The sequence below is a fragment of the Hypomesus nipponensis genome, chromosome 12, assembly GCF_054491055.1.
Source record: "Hypomesus nipponensis isolate SF chromosome 12, ASM5449105v1, whole genome shotgun sequence".
In the NCBI taxonomy this organism is placed as follows: Eukaryota; Metazoa; Chordata; class Actinopteri; order Osmeriformes; family Osmeridae; genus Hypomesus; species Hypomesus nipponensis.
In genome coordinates, this window is record NC_140372.1 from 6,694,954 (window position 1) to 6,713,906 (window position 18,953).

General features: G+C 43.5%; 1 protein-coding gene across 1 annotated transcript; it reads right to left on the reverse strand.

Moving 5' to 3' along the window:
• Positions 1-11,781: 11,781 nt before the first annotated feature.
• LOC146260821 (high-affinity choline transporter 1-like) lies at positions 11,782-16,853 on the reverse strand. Its single transcript, XM_084668027.1, has 8 exons — positions 16,670-16,853; positions 16,276-16,389; positions 16,034-16,189; positions 15,674-15,822; positions 15,221-15,364; positions 14,746-14,899; positions 14,012-14,229; positions 11,782-13,893 (listed from the first exon to the last, which is right to left on the reverse strand). Exons 1-8 carry the CDS (start codon positions 16,851-16,853, stop codon positions 13,225-13,227), a joined length of 1,788 nt encoding a protein of 595 aa, XP_084524153.1. The 3' UTR covers positions 11,782-13,224.
• Between the last annotated feature and the right edge of the window lie 2,100 nt (positions 16,854-18,953).

The following is an 18,953-nucleotide window of genomic DNA, read 5'->3' on the forward strand; positions in this document are numbered from 1 at the left end:
TATTAACAAACAAAAAAAATGTAGTATGAGAGGTAAATCAGTTGTCAACTTTAGTTTGGCATTTTGTTAATTACTTAGGCATGGCGAAGTACAGTGAAATTGTTTCATGCAGAATCAGGAACATTACATTATATTTTCCCAACTCTCTGTAAGGGTACATTAACAGCTGGTTGTAATTATATTTCTCTCAGTTAGAGCCAGTTCAATATACAGTTGAAATATGATTGTCAGATGTCAATAATAATTAAATTACTTTGGGAAAACCCTTAACTGACCTTTGTTGAATCTGACCAATAGTGGATTGCCCCTCCTTGCCCTTATGAGAATGAATGAAACCAATGATAGTCTGTAACTGTAGGACCCCTGCTCTGGTACAGTGACAATTTTTTGATTTACAAACATAAAGTCTAAGATTAGACTTTAGAAGTGCAAACAAAATGGCATGTAACAAATAAATGATCCAGAATTACCTGCAAGAATTCTTGACAACATTATCATAGCTTTCATTTTCCTTGCACAAAGGTTTCTCCTGTGGCCGTTTTCATAGCTTTCAAAGCCATTCACATTCATTTCAGCATTTCCCCCTATCTGGTAGAAAATAACACCATGAGATCTGTGAAAGGAAGACGGGGAGGACACAGGCACCAGCCTGCTTCAAGAGGCCGATAATGACAGATGCATGTCAGTGTCAGCTTCAGTCTGATTGCATTACATTGACTCAGTACTGAAGTATCTCCCTCCTATTCTTTCCATCCGCTAGTCTTAGGGACACAGAGGGCAAAAGTTTTAATAGGAAACCTACCTTTCTTCACTGTGCCAGCTGTCTCAGGAGAAAGGCGTCCAACACTGTAGCTGTCAGTTCAGGTAAAGAGAAAAAACAACATAACTTTGGCATGGACAATACAATATATAATTTCCCAATGGGCAGGCCATTCTGTTTCAGGCACAGAGCCATTCCCTATGTTCCCTTCTTAGTAGACTAATTATAGTCATATTTGAACAGCTAGTGAAGCCTAATGTTTTTGTGGGGCTTTCAAAAGCATGACTGAAGGAAACAAAATGAGATCATTTAATTTTTGATTGGATGTGGTCCCCACAGAAAGGTGCATGTTTTATTCCAGTGTAAGCCTTAATCGACATTTTCTCATCCTCTGTTCAATGTGGCCATCAATGACAACTGTAAAGCAGACAATTCACATGCAGGGGTTCAGACATGAATGAAATTCTTCTTGAAGACACTCACAAACACAGACGTACACCTTCAAAACAGGGGAATTGCCAGTGCTGGGAAAAGGGAAAATAATTCATGGGCCCCTATGCTTGGCCACACTTGTGTGCCTAAGAAATTTGTGTTTGTCTCTAACTTAAAAAATGAATAAGCCAAAGCTTTTCCTGCAATGCCACTGCATACGCTTACACATACTGAAACAGTTTACTGTATTATCAAATAAAAACAAGTTTAAAGGGCATATATGATGTTCCTACAGACAGTCCCTGCCGTACTACACAAACATGCACAATTTGTTTTTCACTTTGTTAAAATTGACTGCTAAATAAAACATTTTACAACATAACAACCAGGTGAAAGACTTCCGTGATCTCCAACACTAGCTCCAAAACCATAAACAATATCTCACTATCATATTTAAAATGAATGCAATTAACTTTACAAATTGCTTTTTTATTTTCATTCATTTATGAGGCTCAGTCAACCATGTCCTTACCATGCAATCAATCCATTGTTGTTATCAGATCTAGAAGGGAATAGTCAAAAAGTTATTCACTGTCTTTGAGGACTGAAATATAATTAGATCTGACAATAATAATAGAAATGCGTCTTTTTTAATCGTACTGTCCTTGTAAGTGTTGCCTTTGAACAGTCACCTTATACAATGGTGGACTCAGTGTACAATATATAATTTATTTAAAATCCTACAATTGCAAGGGAAAGATGGTGGTGATATCATTCTCATTATTTAGCAAAGCCATTTAAAACCAGGAAACAAAACATTTTGTTGAACTGAACATTCCCTGAATGAACGTGAAGAATGAGCCAAATTGAGTTTAAACTGATTAAATCCAGACAACCGTAAACTTAAACACTAACCAGGACGCACACTTTAAACCATGTACTTTCACCTATACACCAAACTTAGCTAATTCCAGCACCCAAACTTTATCGGGAGAATCTATGGATTGCAGACAGTGGTTTTCAGTATTCTGTAGAAACACTATTTTAGTGGAGATGACCCAACCCCTCCAGGTACACCACTTTTCTGGATACTGTACTGGGACAGAGAGCTTACACAGTCTGATTCTCCTTCAGCAGTCCTCTAGGTGCCAGGTCCCCACTGCGGCTGAAGAGGGCTTGCCAGGAAACAGGAGGAGAGCCAGAGGATGGAAAAGGTAGAGAGAGAAAGAGAGAGAGAACAATTCCTTCTGCAGATGGTGGTATTGCAGCGGTGCAACACTGAGAAAATGAGAGAGGGGAGAGGAGAGCAATGGGGATAGAGATGGGCTGAAAGAGGGTGCGGGACAGTGTGCACTGTGGCTGGGTTGAGCGGGACTTTCATCCCCCCTGACTGCGGAGCAATGTTGTGGGAGAGGACCAGAACCTGCTCGTGCCTCCCTGAACACCTGAACGCTTACAGGGGGTAAAGAGATCCCTCACCCATGCATCCATCTCATGCTCTCCCCCCTTCCACAGATGACGGAACACATCTTTGACCATGCACAACCTCCCCCTCCACCACACACACACACCTCTATTTCCACTGCGCCAAAAGCAGTTTCATGTGTTGCTCTGGTGATCTGGAGAACAGAGCATGTTCAAGACGTCCCTCATGCTAAGCTCTGGCAAGGTTCCAGCATGATCGACCTGCCGGCGTTATTCCACTCACGTTTTCAGTCAGTTTAGTGTAACTACTTTGCTGCCAAGTACTGTATGTGGCACCTCAAGATGACATACGTCCCTTTGTCTTCTCTCAGACTGCAACTCAACAGCCCAATTACATTTTTAGACATCTATTTGTGCATGTCCTTGGGGATGTAAAATATGTAAACAGTAGTCACCTCTATTCAGTTTTATACAACAAGGTGTAAAAATTTCCGTATCTGTCATGGATATATAATATTGGCTTGTGCTTTACTCAAGATAATAATCTAGTTTCAGCCATTGTGAAACTAATGCTCTCTAGTGTGATTTTCTCCACATTTTACCACCTCAGAACCACAACACTGAGGGGAAAGATTTTTTGTCAATGCCACCATACAGAAGGTTGGTAATCTATTAAATAAAAACAAACTAACTATGACGAGACTTTTTAATCTAATTTAATGTAATTCAATTTGGTCTGATCTTGATTAATAGAGTTTCTGTCAAGTGAGTTTCAAGAAACAGATATTCGCCATTAATTGAATGAGGGTGACATCTATTGGCCAATGGATGGGAATGCATGTGGGATTGCTCTTGAAATGCAACCTTCCAAAACGATCGTGTTCATCTCGGTGTCTGGATCAGTAGCAGCTGTGTGAAAGAGCAAATACTTTTTTTCAATGTTGGATAAAAAATCACTTCAAGGGAGAGGGTTAGAAAGCATATTTAGAGGATTTTAAAGGGCCTAATGTGCCTTCTGTGTAGTGTCACACTGGAGTGTCTTGATTTAAGAACAGGTGGAAAATCGGATTAATTAAATAGTTGAGTTCTATACTTGGTGACATTGAAATGATTGTATTTAATTTGCAGTCCTTTGTAGTACATCATCTTACCACCAGAGGGGGTAAACACAAATAAATCAGTGTTGGGTGTGCTGTCACTGACACGTTTGAGCAGCTGGTTTGGCCTTAAAATATTAAGCTAAGATGATTAAAGTTTCTTCATGGCTCCCTGAAAACATGCAAACACACACACCCACACACATTCATACACATACCAGTAATTTATATATTATATCCTCTGTCATGCTATTCCTGTTCTGTTCCATTTAGCAGGAAGGCCTTATGATGTAATGTCTGTGTGAGTGAGCAGAAAAAGGTCACACAGGCTTGTGGCTGAGAGATAATTGGACATGAGGAAGGGTAACCACTCTATGTCTTTTACTTTAAATGACCTGCACATTAAAATGGTGATGGTCATCACTCTCTCTCTCTCTCTCTCTCTCTCTCTCTCTCTCTCTCTCTCTCTCTCTCTCTCTCTCTCTCTCTCTCTCTCTCTCTCTCTCAGTTTCTCTCTAACATCTTTCTTCCTCAATTAATCTGCCTTTTTGCTCCCCTTCTTTGTCCTCTCTCTCCAGTAGCACCCTCCTATTCTATCAGTCAAGTTTTTTTTTCTTTACCTTTTCAGGTAAAAATTTGTTGGAGTCACCTCACAAATACGATTTGGCTCCAGGTATGTGTGAAATCATTGCTGCTTTAATGACCTGCTGTGTGTTCCAATCAGCCCTGATCAGGATAGCTACTTTGATAGTGAAACTGGTGACATTTGTTGGCAACACCGTTGCAGTACTATACATAATCTTCCATCTTCACTGAAGATGGCGATCATTTTTTGAAAAACAAATTGCTGTTTAACCTGGGAGATGCCAGAGGAGAGAGTAGCAGAAACTGTAACAGTATGGTTGGTATGAAAACATATAATGACAGGTAACTCTGGGTCCCTGTGTGAGGATCTGGCCACACCCCTGGCCCAAGGAGATAGAGAGGGTATGTGCAAATGTGTGTATGGGTTTGTGTATTGGGGTGTATGGGTGTGTATGGGTGTTTGAGGAGTCGGGAGGCAGGAGGCAGGGGATTCCTTGTCATGTAACCCTGACTGTCATTGGACTGCCTTCTGACTGTCATACTCCGACACCCAGTCAGACTCTGTCACTCTCGGCTCTGGAGAAAACAGGCTGATCTGACCCCTCAACCCCTCACCCCCTAACCCCCCCATCTCCTACCCCTGTCTACCCCCTCATCCCCCTCCACTCTCCACATCCTGGCACACCCTCGCTGTTGTTTTGTTTCTCTTCCTGCCCATCTTCTGAGATCTCCCCCACGCCCCTGGCCCTGTCACAGAGAGGGACTGACAGAGGAGAGGGCTACTTCACGGTTCTCTGGGTTCGTCTCCTCCCTGTGACACACTATCTCGTGCAGATAGTTGAAGGGAGGAGTGGAGACTTAAGCTGGAATAAGGGGCTAAGAGAAAATACGAGTTAGAGATATATAGAGAGATAGATACAGAGAAGAGAGAGAGAGAGATGGAGAGAAAGAGATGGAGAAAGAGATTATACTGTAGCTGTATGCTAAAAATCAGAAAACTTCAAAATGTTCTTCAAGCATGTCAGTTCTTAAAATGCGATCAGACATCGGAAAAAGAATATAAATACAACAAGAGATAATATTTCTATTCACAAATTGAGCAACTTTATCTATATTCGTCATACTTGAGTGAGAGAGTGAGAGAGTAAAAGAGTAAAAGAGTGAAAGAGTGAAAGAGTGAGAGACTGAGAGAGTGAGAGAGTGAGCCTTTTATCTACTAAGGGACTGGTGGGCTGCTGAGAAAGGAAGCCTCATTAGTGTGTGTGTGTGTGTGTGTGTGTGTGTGTGCGTGTATGTGTGTGTGTGTGTACTAGAGAGAGATAGAGGAGGAGATTCTTGTCTGCTCTCTGCCTCTCTCTCTCTCTCTCTCTCTCTCTCTCTCTCTCTCTCTCTCTCTCTCTATTTTCTTTTCCCATATCAAGAAATAGCCACTCCATGGATGGAAGGTCAGATCTCTCTATCTCTCCAGCGTTTTCTGAGAAGACTGAGGAAGATAGCGGGCCACCGGTTTATTCATTAGAACTGATCTTTAACATCCTCCCTCTCCTCACTGTTGGAAATATCAAAGCTCCCTCTTGCATTCTCTCCTGGTTAATTTTGGGGTCATTGTCCATTCTGTTTTTATGCTATGAATGGCCTAATTATCCTATCAATCAGATCAGGATGTGACATTTAGGAAGCTTAGAGAAGGAAAGAAAAATCAGTAGCAGCTCTAGAAGTTGTAGAATAGACACTATTATGACTGTTTATAAAATGTTTTATTGGCTCAGAAATACATCAGAACTCAATTACAATAAATTCATCCTTCACAAGAATACCACAGTGCAACAATAACATCTCAATTACTGAAATACAATGCAACAACTTCTTAATTGTAGCAAAAATAACAGCTGCACCATCCTTTTAATATAGTTTCCGGTTGAAGACAGCCAAGATATACTATATGTGTGAACTCCTACATCACTCCCAAGGCTTCAGTGTTGATTGGGCTCCTTTACGCACCACCATTTTTAATTCGGTGGTACACCGGCTAAGCAGCTGTCTGGGTTGTGACAGACGCTGTTGTCCCACTGCTGAACGACAGTCGTGGTCACAGAGGCTCCAAATTGTGCCTTTTCTAATGGTGACGCCTTGGAGAGCTCCCTGGAGTCAGTGGCAGGATGAACTCGTAATGAGACGTGACGTCGTAACACCCGTACTCCCATACTCGTCATAAAGAGACATCGGATGATGACACAACAGAACCGCCAAACCAACACATACACATACAGGAGAGTGTGTGTGAATGTACAATGTGTGTGCACGTGAGTGTGTGTATGTTGTGTTGATGTGTTGCAGTGAGATGACATCACCGAGGTTGTCCATCTCTCTCCTGTTTCTCCACTACCTCATCCAGAAGAAGGTGCACATGAGCACAAACACACACACACAAACACACAGACACACACACACACAGGCACGTACGTACACATACACACTCTCTTTCTCTCTAACCCTGGCAGACATAACTCATTCTTCTTGTTCCAACACTCCCTCCTTCCATTTAGTCACCTAACAGTGTGTGGGTACTACAAGTGTGTGGGTACTACAAGTGTGTGGGTACTCTCCATCCACTTTCAGGGTTATGTCTGCACCCTTGTGCTCTTCAATCAGCTCTAATGGATCCTCTGGCTGAGAATCAGCCCTGCCATTGAAACTAAAGACACTGTTGCCCTCACACACACACACACACACACACACACACACACACACACACACACACACACACATACAGTGCACACAGATGAGACAGACAGTGAGAGTGAGAAAAGAGAGAGAGGAGTGGCGGTAAGGGAGAGTAAGAGAGAAGGTGGGGGGAGGGTTGAGAAAGAAAAATTTAGAGAAAAATGAAAAGAGAGAGGGAGCCAGAGCACAGGACGTGTATTTTGATGATGCACAAGTTCAAATGACCCTAATGACATTCTGTCCTTGTCGTCACTATCCTCTCTCGTTTGTGTTCCCCATCCAATCATCTTCCTCCCCAACCGACCCCACACTCCTCCACCTGATTTGACGCATCATATGCACAGGAGGTTACTGCCTCCGTGCTTTCGGAAAAACAAATGGACGCCACGGCATGTTTGCGTCCATGAAATTGCACCGCGATATCATGAAACAAATCATGCATTTACATTACATTTACATTTTTACATTTCGTAATTTAGCAGATGCTCTTATCCAGAGCAACTTACAGTAAGTACAGGTACATTATCCCCTAGGCAAGTAGGGTGAAGTGCCTTGCCCAAGGACACAACGTATTTTGGCATGGACAGGAATTGAACCAACAACCTTTTTATTAATAGCCCAACTCCCTAACCGCTCAGCCATCTGACCCCCTATTTGAAAGAGAAACGTGAGAAACCACACACGTCAGCTTTGGAATCCGAAGGGTCATGTTTGGGAACATCATTTTTATCCCGTCAGTTGGTTGGCATGTCACATAGAGATCTGGGTTTGATAGGGTGGCTCTCAGGAGTGCTGTTGGGCCCACCCCTTCAAGGGGTGTGTGTGTCTGGGGGGATGGGGGATGCTCTGTCCAGAGAGAACAGCCCCTTGAGGCAAAAGCACTATTGTGGAAGTGTACATGTGTGTGTGTGTGTGTGTGTGTGTGTGTGTGATTCCCTGTGTGTGTGTGCATGCAGTAAGCGTGTGTTCGGACGGTTGCATTAGTCTTCTTTTCTACATTCATGGCTTTGCAGATGCTGTGAGCTGCAGGGCACACAGAGATGAATAGTCTTCCGCATGAAAAGATGGTGACAGACACACAGTCACACTCAACAGACAGACAAGCAACCACAAAGACTGAATGTTCCTCCTCACGTAATGTTTTCTCAGAGCAAGACTTTGAAATGATAATGACATGACTAATGTTATTTTATCATTATTCATCTTAGCATCATTGACTGAAAATGTACATGTGGTACACGAACATTCTGTGTTCAAGTACGTTTTATTGATGGCGTATGGTTTTATGACTACAGAGCTGGTGTAAACATGGGTAAACATTTGTGGTCCATACAGACTGATCAAAAGCACACAGGTCTCCCTAACACGTCCATTCCTTGTGGGCGCGTAAAAGAGCTTCACAGACCTGAGATTCACAGGTTCTCCTGCTCATTCCTGTGGTCTGGCTGGAACGTCTGGGCATGGAACGCTCTCGGTTTTCTAATCAGGTTTCCCAGCAATGATTCGATCAGGGGCAGTGGATTCTGCTCATCTGATATAGAGACTCTGCGGATCCTTATTGATACAAATGAACGAGACGGATCACAGACTTGGCTACGGGAGAAGCTACAGAGACAAATAATTGTTTGTGTGCACGTGTAGGTGTCTGTGTCGAATGTGTGTGTGTGTGTGTGTGTGTGTGTATGTGTGTAAATTGCATTAGTCTGAACACAGTTCTTTTTCTTTCCCCATGGTTGACATCCACCTTTTTGGTTTTTCTCTACATGCTCTGTCTTCTTTTGCTTTCCTCTTCCCTCATATTTCCCGGTCGGAGTAGTTCTCTCCTCTTGAAGCCTAGCATCCCACCATCCTCCGCCCTCCACCCTCCCCCTCCTATCCCCGTCATCCCCATTCTTCAATTAGCTGTCTTGCAATTACATTACAGGGGGACATCACTTAAGATGTGAGACATAAATAGTCCCTAGCTGCCCGGCTGGCTGGCTTTCAGCCCCAGAAGAGCTATAGCTCCACTACGTCATCACCACAAGAAGACTAGGAGATAAAAAATAAACGGCTCCATCATTATAGAAATCTTTTACTGTACCCGTACATCTGACTGCTCATTGGCGGGCTCTTTTTCCTCCCTGGTGTCATTGATGAAGGAGTATATGACAGTAAATACAGTATTTGAAATTACAGGTGAATGAGTGTGTGTGTAAGTGTGTATCTTTTGTGTTTTGTGTGTACGTCTCCTTTATCATGTGATTGTCCCATTGTCCCAATCAGGTTTTTTTTAGACCACACTGAATACAGATATCCTGCATGGTCTGTGAGAACAGTGTAGCTGATCTTGACAGGGTCTTGAGGTCTGGGGAGAGTGGGCAGGGGGTGTCCCTCTTTGGGTCATGTTACTCCTCCTGTCTACACTCAACAGCATGCAAACACACTCACTCACATAAACACACACACACATGCAGCTCTCCATCAAAAGTGTCCCTCATGGACAGGGCAGGGGCTTTCTGTGACAGGAAGCGTTTGGGGAGAAGAAAGAAATGTGTATATGTGTGGCACTCGAGGGCACAAACAGAATGGTCTTAAACATGTTAGTTCCTTGTGTTTCCGTATGCATTTGCATGCAGGAGGTACTTAAGGTGTACTGTAGCTAAAGTAAGTCGAAATGTGTTGAGAACATCAATTCCGACCAACCTACATTATAAGATGTCCATTTCCATCCCTGTCTCATCTGAGATCACATCTTTCCCTGTGTGTGTTAGAAACAAGCACAAGTGCTCTGGCGGGACATCACACTCTTCTTCCCAGAAGGCTTCATTATCTTCCCAGGTTGGTCCAGGAAGGAAGCTGATTAAAGTAGATTAGAGTGAGGTCTTGTGATTCAGATGGGATAACACCGGGTATGGATCAGAGAAGAAACCATGTTCCCATCTGAAATCCTGGGAAGATGCAAGATAGGATACCCTCCATACGAAACACATCATAACAAACAGAAAGTGCAGCTTTCCTTCTTTCCTTCCTTTTTTCCTTCCTTCCTTCATTCATTTATAAAGAATTATATTTGATTTACATTTCCGACCTCTAGCATTTGACCTCTTGTCTTTTTGAATATATGGGGTCTCCTGTGTGCTGCTGAGAGGGTCCTGGGGTGGGCTCAGGTCAGTCAGGTCAGCTCAGAGGGTGAGGGGAGATTAGGACTAGTTTGGCCTGAGTGATCGATCCAGGAAGTGACCTGTGTCGGCAAACATTCATGCCAGTATGATACATTTCTCATACCCTTGTCACTTCTACTACATTTTGGACATGGCTTTGTCAAATGCAAGGTTGATAGAGGTGGTGATACAGGGAGGTTTTAAGGTGTGAGTAGGAGGAGGGCAGGGGTGAGGAGGACAAAGAAAAGAATTCCAGACGGTACATCAGTATTTTATATTTTATCAAGGTGCCAGAAGTTGTATTGATTTTTGTGGGAGATTCTCTAAACCAAAAAGAATCTATTGATTGTTTATCAGGCCCATGATACATACTAACAGTAATGCATGTCCCGGGCTCCGAGTCCAAACCAGCAGCAAACAACCTTTTGAACAGGCAGCAATGGATCCTAACTAAAAAACAGAACTAGATGCCATTATCAATGACACATCTTAAGGACCTTGAAAGTATAGGTTCTGTAATATAATATATCAAGAACGGATGATCATTGGGCAGCTTCCAAAAACTACTCCTGCGTCAACGGTTCCTTGAGCTCCATGCATTAGCATGTTCTCTTTTGCTCCACCCACCCATCATTCCCATTCAACTAACCCCACCTCCCCACAAAAGTAAGTGGATTGACTTTTGGCTGAGGGTGAGTTTTCCGTCATAATTGTTAATTATCATGAGTGCTCCGCGCCAATGCCGTTGTGTGTATGAATGAAGGGCTGGCCACGTCTCCTAGAGACTCGACTCGCTCCTGCCTCTTTATAGGATTGGGTCCCGGAGCCCCAAGGACACGACAGGGGACGCACTGGGTGGGACAGGGGTGTGGGGATGGGAGGGGTGCTGACATGGAGGGATGGGCGGGCGGGTGTGGGCTGGAAGATGGGTTGGGTTTGAGGATAGGGAGAGAGGCGGGTGGAGGGTGGGGTGGAGCATTTGCGTCACTCCCTTGGGGGCTAAGGCTCTAACAGGCTGCATTAGCCCCCTCCGCACAGAACAACCCCCCACCTCACAACTACCCTCCCCCAGTCCCAGACGAGAGTACAGCACTTAAGGTAATGCAAATAACGAGAGGGCTATTTTAAGACGGTGTCTTTTCACTATGGCCATGGCAGGGGGACAAAGACACAAACGGAGCGTTCGGAATTTCGGTCACGTTTTCGTCCATGTCCTCTCTCTCTCTCGCTCCCTCCCTCCCCCTCTGTCCAAAGGCTCGCACGGGCCCGGAACGTGGCCAGAACTAGCTTGCACCAGCTCGCCGCTGCCTATGAGTCATTTGCCCTCTTCTTCTCTCTTCTTCTCACATGGAGCCATGTTTTTTTTAGCTAATTGGTATGAATATTATCGAGTTTTAGCCTAATGCCTTGGTCTCAGTATTCAGTCTGTGTCTTAGCCCAACATTTTGAACAGAAAAATAACAAACATTACATTGTTAAATAATATTATTTATTAAATGATTTTCTTTTCTTTCATGACATCAAAAAATAAATAAAGATTTTGTAATCTCCCACCTGTCTAATGTGAATGATCTTCATCGTACCACCTTTATTTGAATAAACTGTATTTGTCCATATGTTTATAAATATACACATTGTCACACACAAAAAACTGTACATTGCTGTTGACAACAAATATATATTAGATATTCTAAATTGAAACCTGCCCTACTATTTTGCTGCAACACTTACTGTTAAATTTTGCAAATTACAAATAAAACACATATGTACACGTCAACTACATCTGGGTGAAGGATTTGAAGAATCATCAGTGGAGATTTTACATTCATATTCAAGTTTATTCTCTGTCTGGCCTTGGAAAGACCTTCACCACGGTAGCAACTGCACAGTTGACACTGTCGACAAAACCACACCCTGCCAGCTTCATTAAGGCGATACGTAGATTAATCTTTTAAAATGTTTCCTGCTGCTCGATTTGATTTATATTGACTATGAAAAAGAAACTCGTAGCTATAATGTACCTGACACAAAATTATTTTCAAACAGCAAGTACAGTGCTTTACAGGGCTTTAAGTAGACTATTGTTACTAATTGTATAAGCTCTACTCATTATGGAACAGTATATGGAGGACTGTTTTGGGGAAAGATTTTGTTGTGACGCATTAAATCTTTTAGTTAGCCTGATATATAATATACAACATGTTTACATTGAGAGGAGTGTGTTCAACATCCAGAACCGATAACAAATGTAAGGATCAAACACAACAAAGTGCCACGTCATTCATCTCATCCCTAAGAACAAAATTATCAATCAATGTTCCACCTAATCTTATTTGCACTTTTTTTTTCCTCTTTTATAATACCGGTAGCTCTATTTATATTCACTTGCAATTCAAAGAACAAAAAATTAAATGTTATCGCGTAATTTGTAAATGTGTGGAGAATTAGACTACACCTAACTGGTACATACAGCACATAAAATGACACTTGATCATCAGAATGTAGGATCTTTTCACATTTAGCTTAACACTTGTTGCACGTTCCATGTTGCCATTCTGTATCCTTCAGCTTATTGTTTTATCCTGTTTTCTGTCTCAAACCATTACTATAAAGTCACAACACCTACTCTGGGAAACTTATGTTATTGCTTTTGTTTTAACTGTTGTATCTTGACCAATCAGGCCAATCAGAGAAAAACACTCACGTCATACATACCAATGAGCAAATCTTCGCGCTCTCTCTTGTTCTCACAGCCCCTCTCTCTTTCTCCTGTTGTGACTTCAGTAGGACTCTTTTCTTTTATCCATTGCACTGCAGCGCTTCTGTTCCACCTCCCCATCCCTCTATCCCATTACTTTCCAGATCTTAAGTCATGTCCAAATAATCCCTTTGCCATGAATTAGGGAGAGTAAAAATCTAACACAGAGTTCAAACAAAGAAATCTCTACACATATATCTTCTGGTATGTCTTACTTTTGGTGCGGGAAGATAGACTTGTTATCCTTGTATCACCAGTGCTTGAGGGTTGGATAGGAGGTGTGGTTCTCACTAGATGCCGTTAGTCGAGTTTGTGGTCGGGGGAGTCGGGGCTGGAGTCCTCCTCGTCCTCTACAGCGGTCGGGAGCGTGTCCCTCCGGGTGAACGTGGAGGCCAGCGTGACGCTGAGGCGGGGCTTGACGGACGCCAGCTCTGACAGCACGATGTTGTTGGAGCGGGCGACCAGCGTGGTCTTGTCCATGATCTCCCCACTGTCCTTGGACACCACCGCGTCCAGGAAGTCGTACTTGTGCGACAGCTTGCCGCTCTCAAAGAGGTACTTGGCCAGGTGGGAGAACGCCACGTTGCCAAGAAACGAGGCCACCATGGATACCGTCTTGTACGGAAACTTCTGGACCACCACTTTCTCCACCAGCCCGGTCAAGTGGTGCACGCGTTCCTCGATGACCCAGCCTGGGTAGTAGATGAAGGGGGGAAGCCGGAGGTAGGGCTCGCCCCCACCGATACGCAGCACCATGCCGAACAGGTAGGCCGCCACCGAACCGTAGGTGTTTGTGCCCTTGACAAAGAGCACGCTGAGCAGCTGGGGGAAGATGATGACGTAGACCAGGTCGGAGCTCAGGTACCACAGGCCGTACACCGTCCCCGTAAGCAGCGCCATGACGGTGGCCAGCCCGCCAAACACGAAGATGGTGATCCTCATGACCCACACAATCTCAGTGTCTGATGCCTGGAGAAAACACAACATTGAAGGTATGGGGTTAAATACGTACAAAGCACAACAAGCCTAAACACACAGAGAAACAAGAAAGAAAACACATTCAGTTTGGTTACAAAGTAAGCCTCACCGATTGACGGAAAGCCATCTGGTAAATGTTCCGGGCGAACATGGAGCTAGCTGATAAAATGGAGGAGTCGGCTGATGACATCACAGCAGCTGACACTGCCCCCAGACCAAAGAAGGAGACAAATGGTGGGCACAAGTGCTGAAGCACTATGGGTAGTATCATGTCAGCCTCGTCTTTCTCCTTGGGAGGTACAGGGCCATAGGATGTTTGGTTCCAGTCTACAGAATGAGAAGTCAAAGGGTCCCACAGTTATCAAACACATCCATTGTTGTAGCTGTATTAGTGTGAAAATATTTTCTACACGTGTTTTAAACCACAGTCAGCATTTCCATGTCCTTTTTTACACCCTAAAGTGTAAACAACATTCCATAATATGATTAATTATATTTATTATCCATCACAACAGGCTAAAACAGACAGATTTTCTCTCGTCTTTTCTTCTGTGAGTAAACTTGTGTTCAGCCGATGATCCGCCGCTACTTTGATGCTGGGAAACCTGGAGAGGAGTCCTAATTTGGTCCCCTGCTTCCCTCAGATGTAATATTTACAGAGGCCTCGTCGTTAAACGGAGCCCTCCTCCATAATGGATGAAGGGGACCAGCTGCTCTTATTGACAGTGCTGCCAGAGATCTGAGGGGAAACACTCTGCACCCTGGGGTGCCCCCCCCCCTCCTGGACAACCTGACTCAGTACTGTGTGTGTGTGACTGAGTGCTTGCACACGTGTGCTCTTACCTGTGGAGGCCCCTATAGCCCCTATGAGAACGGAGGGCACGGCCATTACGAGGCAGCCGAAGGCGGCCAGGAAGGAGAGCACCTGGGCATAGGTAGCTGAAGAGGCAGAAAGAACCCGTTGAAAATACACCTGCCAGGGAATCCCCCCCAACATCTAGAAACAGAAACGGCCATATAAATACAGACACCACGCATACACACACTGAGCAGCAAAATCACACACATACAACTTCTGTTTGGTAACATCTGCTTGGCATCGAAACATCTGTTTGGCAACAAGTAAGAACGTATGCTAACATAGCCACAGCACCACAAAGCTTGGAAGAGAAAACTAGCTGACACTGTTTATCTCATATGCTTGTCATTACAGACAAGGATTGTAACAGATAGGGAAATACATTTATAAGATGTACACGTAAGACGCTAGACTAGATGCTAGTCCTGTGAGCATGTGTGTGTTTGTGTATGTATTCACCAGCAGGCAGAAGTTGTCCACCCAGACCCAGGTGTCCTCTTTAGCCACACTGCCTCTCCATGGTGCTTGGTAGATCTGTGTCACCGCAGTAATGCCAATGTCGGACACTGCGGGATTGGTGAGGGCGAACGGAACACTAATCCACTGAATCGAAGAGACAGACAGAGGCACTTAGGGAGGTGAAGCACAGGACGGAAAGTCCAAAAAACAAAGGTACTAAGCATTCAGCTGGGAATGTATGATAAAAAAGACAATCAAAAAGATCTATGGGAAAACCTAGAAAATCATAATACTTTATTAAGACATGAAAAAAAGAAAATTGAAAACAAAAGTTGCGTTGTCACTGTTTATATCTTAGATTGTCATTTCTGTTACCACTGTCATGACAGTGAACAGGGGGAAGAGGCGGTAGTTTGAATGATGGGCGTTTGGCCTTGTGTCCTGGTGACTCACCAGACCCAGGAAGATACAGAAGAGCTGCACCACGTCAGTGTAGGCCACTGAGTACAGCCCCCCTACGAGGGTGTAGAAGATGGCGATGAGGGCGGAGATCACCACTGACATCTTGATGTTGATGTCGACGATGACGCTCAAGGTGGCTCCTGAAGGTCAGATGTGACGACGGAGAGAAAGAGGGAGAGAGCAAGATAGAATGAGAGAGAAAGAGAGAGAGAGTGAGAAATACAGAGGTAGATATGTGGTTTGGGTACAGCTTTTGCTCATTTTGGAACAACGTAATATTTGTAATCCTACCCACTAAATAGTTCACAACTAATGAAATCCATTTCAATGTCACCGTCTTTTTAAACTTACCCAGAGCGGACAGGATGGCTGCCGACCAGAATATCTCTCCCATCAGTGCCGGTATGAAAAGCAGCCCCCCCATTCTCTTTCCATAAATCTGCTGAAAGGGGTCGAGCATGGTGACATATCCTCTGGAACGCATGGGCTTGGCAAAAAACAGGCCACCTGTGCACAACAAAGCCTGTTTTAGTAGGGCATTTGAAGTTGAATTGGAATGTTATAGGGTGTACATTATTCAAAATATCCCATACCTACGACAAGACTCAGGGCGTATCCAAAAGGGGCTTGTGCCCATGCCAAGCCATAACCTGGCAGGTACACGTATTCAGCGGTGCCATTGATGTAACCGCCTCCTACCCAGGTTGCTAAAAAGACACAGAATAAGTCACATTATGGTCGACGGAAGAGCGTCCAAAAGACGATTAAGGATATGAACCGTTTTTAATTTAATTTTTTACTTTAAACAGTGTCATGACAGCGGCAGACAATTTTCCTCATCATTTGATTAAAGAGGAAAATGTACAGGGCACTTCAAATAAACTAGGTCCACAACAATAACGACAAAATAACTATTAACGACAAACTAACGACAAACTATTTTTAAATATTTAAATGTCAAAGTAACCGACTTACAACCACACTCACCAGTCATGGTAAATCCGCCAACAAACAATCCGATGTCCCGGCCGCCAACCATGATAGTTTCACTCCGGTCGGTCCCCTCCGCCTCTCCTGAGTGTTTGTTCTTCCATGCCGCCCAGATTCCCACAACGAGAATAAGTAGATAAAAGATAGCGATAGCTACCAGTCCCTCAATATGGATGGCCATTGTCGCTCCAGCTGAGCCTGTGGTCTTCGTTAGGAACGAGATGGCATTGAGACCTGTTGGGCACATTGAAAAGTGTCATTAGAAAATGATCAAACGTTTTGCTTATAATAGTTAGAGTATTTTATTAGTTTGGCCCTGTTTTGCTTTTAGAACCTCTACCCAGATAGACAGACAAAGGAAATGCGTCCTGACAAGATATCTGACATAATTGTCAAAGGTTCTCATAGCAAATATCCTAACACTCATTTTTTCCTGCCGTTAAACGTCATACAAATGTTTTACGTTTTGTTTTCTGACATTATTGGATGTGCGTAAAAGGGAATTTACGCGCATCTGTATGACTGAGTTTAAAATAGTTTCTTACACATTCTTTACTTATTCACTCATGGATAAGTTGTGAATATTACAAAATGGGCTGTATTGCTAATACAAAGTTTCCCTCGTAAAGAGAAAAACTATAGTCTCAGAAACGGGTAATGTATCTTTAACATTAACTTGCCATATTTACTATTTCATCTGGTCAAAAATTGTAATTAATTACTTTTCTGGACATTCTCATCAGCAGTTAATGGTGAAACAAACTCCAGATATTCATAAACGACTTACTTGGCTTTTTTGACTCATGTACTGGGCACTTGAGGCAGTAGTTCCTTTTCAATGTTGTACTGTTGTCCAACTGAGAAGAACGCACGCGCTATATCCTCCTTTGGGGCAAAGCAGTTATCAACCAGAGCTTAAACTGTGCATGGTTTCCCCCGTGACTTATAAGGGAGATTGGAGTTGTCGTCAGACGTCCTATGTGCGCGCACGTCAGAGAAAATCTGACGTCCTATTCATGACTGTTCGATATGCTTTTGAATAAAGAAGCGTCATGGGAGATAACTGGTCTTTGAGTGTGTTTGTGAGAATGCGCACGGGGGACAGGGTCCATTTTCAGTCTCCATACTATAGAAGTCTTTCTCCAGAGGAGAAATGCAGTCGCTGTCCATTGTTCTGATCTCACACTTTTCATAAATGGTCATCAAGAAAGGCTATTCTTACGTGTACATCTGAATTAAGTGGTTTTCCAGGACCCTTTTCACGACCAGCCGATTACCGCCTTTAAATCCGTCCTGTTTGGGTCATTAAAAGACTGCCCGTCTTTCAGATAAAAATAGAAGATATAAAGTGATCTCCAGAGACCTATCAGATTTTTTAGAAAGTTTCAAGCGTACACTTTCAACTGAAATTGGAGAGTTGAGCGCTGTGTTATTTAATGGACCAATATAATCCGAGAATATACAGGTTGGAAGTGGTGGAGTCGCCTAATTAGCTTTGACAAGTCTGACAGGCAGCAGCTTGAAAATCTCCAATTACGTTAGGCCCAAAACTGCAGCGCGCTGCAGTTTAAATTACGCTCCCCTATAGACGAAGCTGGCCCGACCCGTTTTATTCTGAACCTCAATGACATTTGCTTCTAAGTGCTACTCAATGAATTCCAACATTAAGGAAGAATCACAAATTACGATTATCAAAGAGCAGGTGACCGACTTGCTCTTTAAAAACGTTGCCCTCTTCATAGTCTCCGATACAGTCTAGCACAAACATGCCAACTAAAGATTCAATAGTCTTAGAAAAGTCGACCACATCATCGCGATAAAAACCGCTCTAATACTGTGGCGATGTAATTGTGTGACAGGCCGGGCAGAGGGTTTTCTGCTACTAGGATAGTCTCGAAGACTGACAGCTGTAAGGGGTGTGGCTCAGGGACTTCCTCGGTGTCAAACTGACAGCGCAACCCATGAAAATAGAGGTAAGTATGGCGACTTGTAACAGCTCACCAGGACGAAATGGACAGACTTGCTGCCAAACAGAATGCGATGTTTTAAGGTAGGTATAATTTAAAGGAAGCATCTGAAAACCAATCATATTTACTTGTAATGATTTGTAAGTTTATGATCCTGTTATGGGTTATCAATAAAACTTCAACCAGAAAGAAACCTGACAGTGATCAAGTGGCACGTTTAGTCAGTTCAGCACCAAGGACAGCTACCACGAACGACATAATGGAGACAGATACTGTATGCTAACGCCTCCTAGAGTCAAAATCTGGAACCGCTG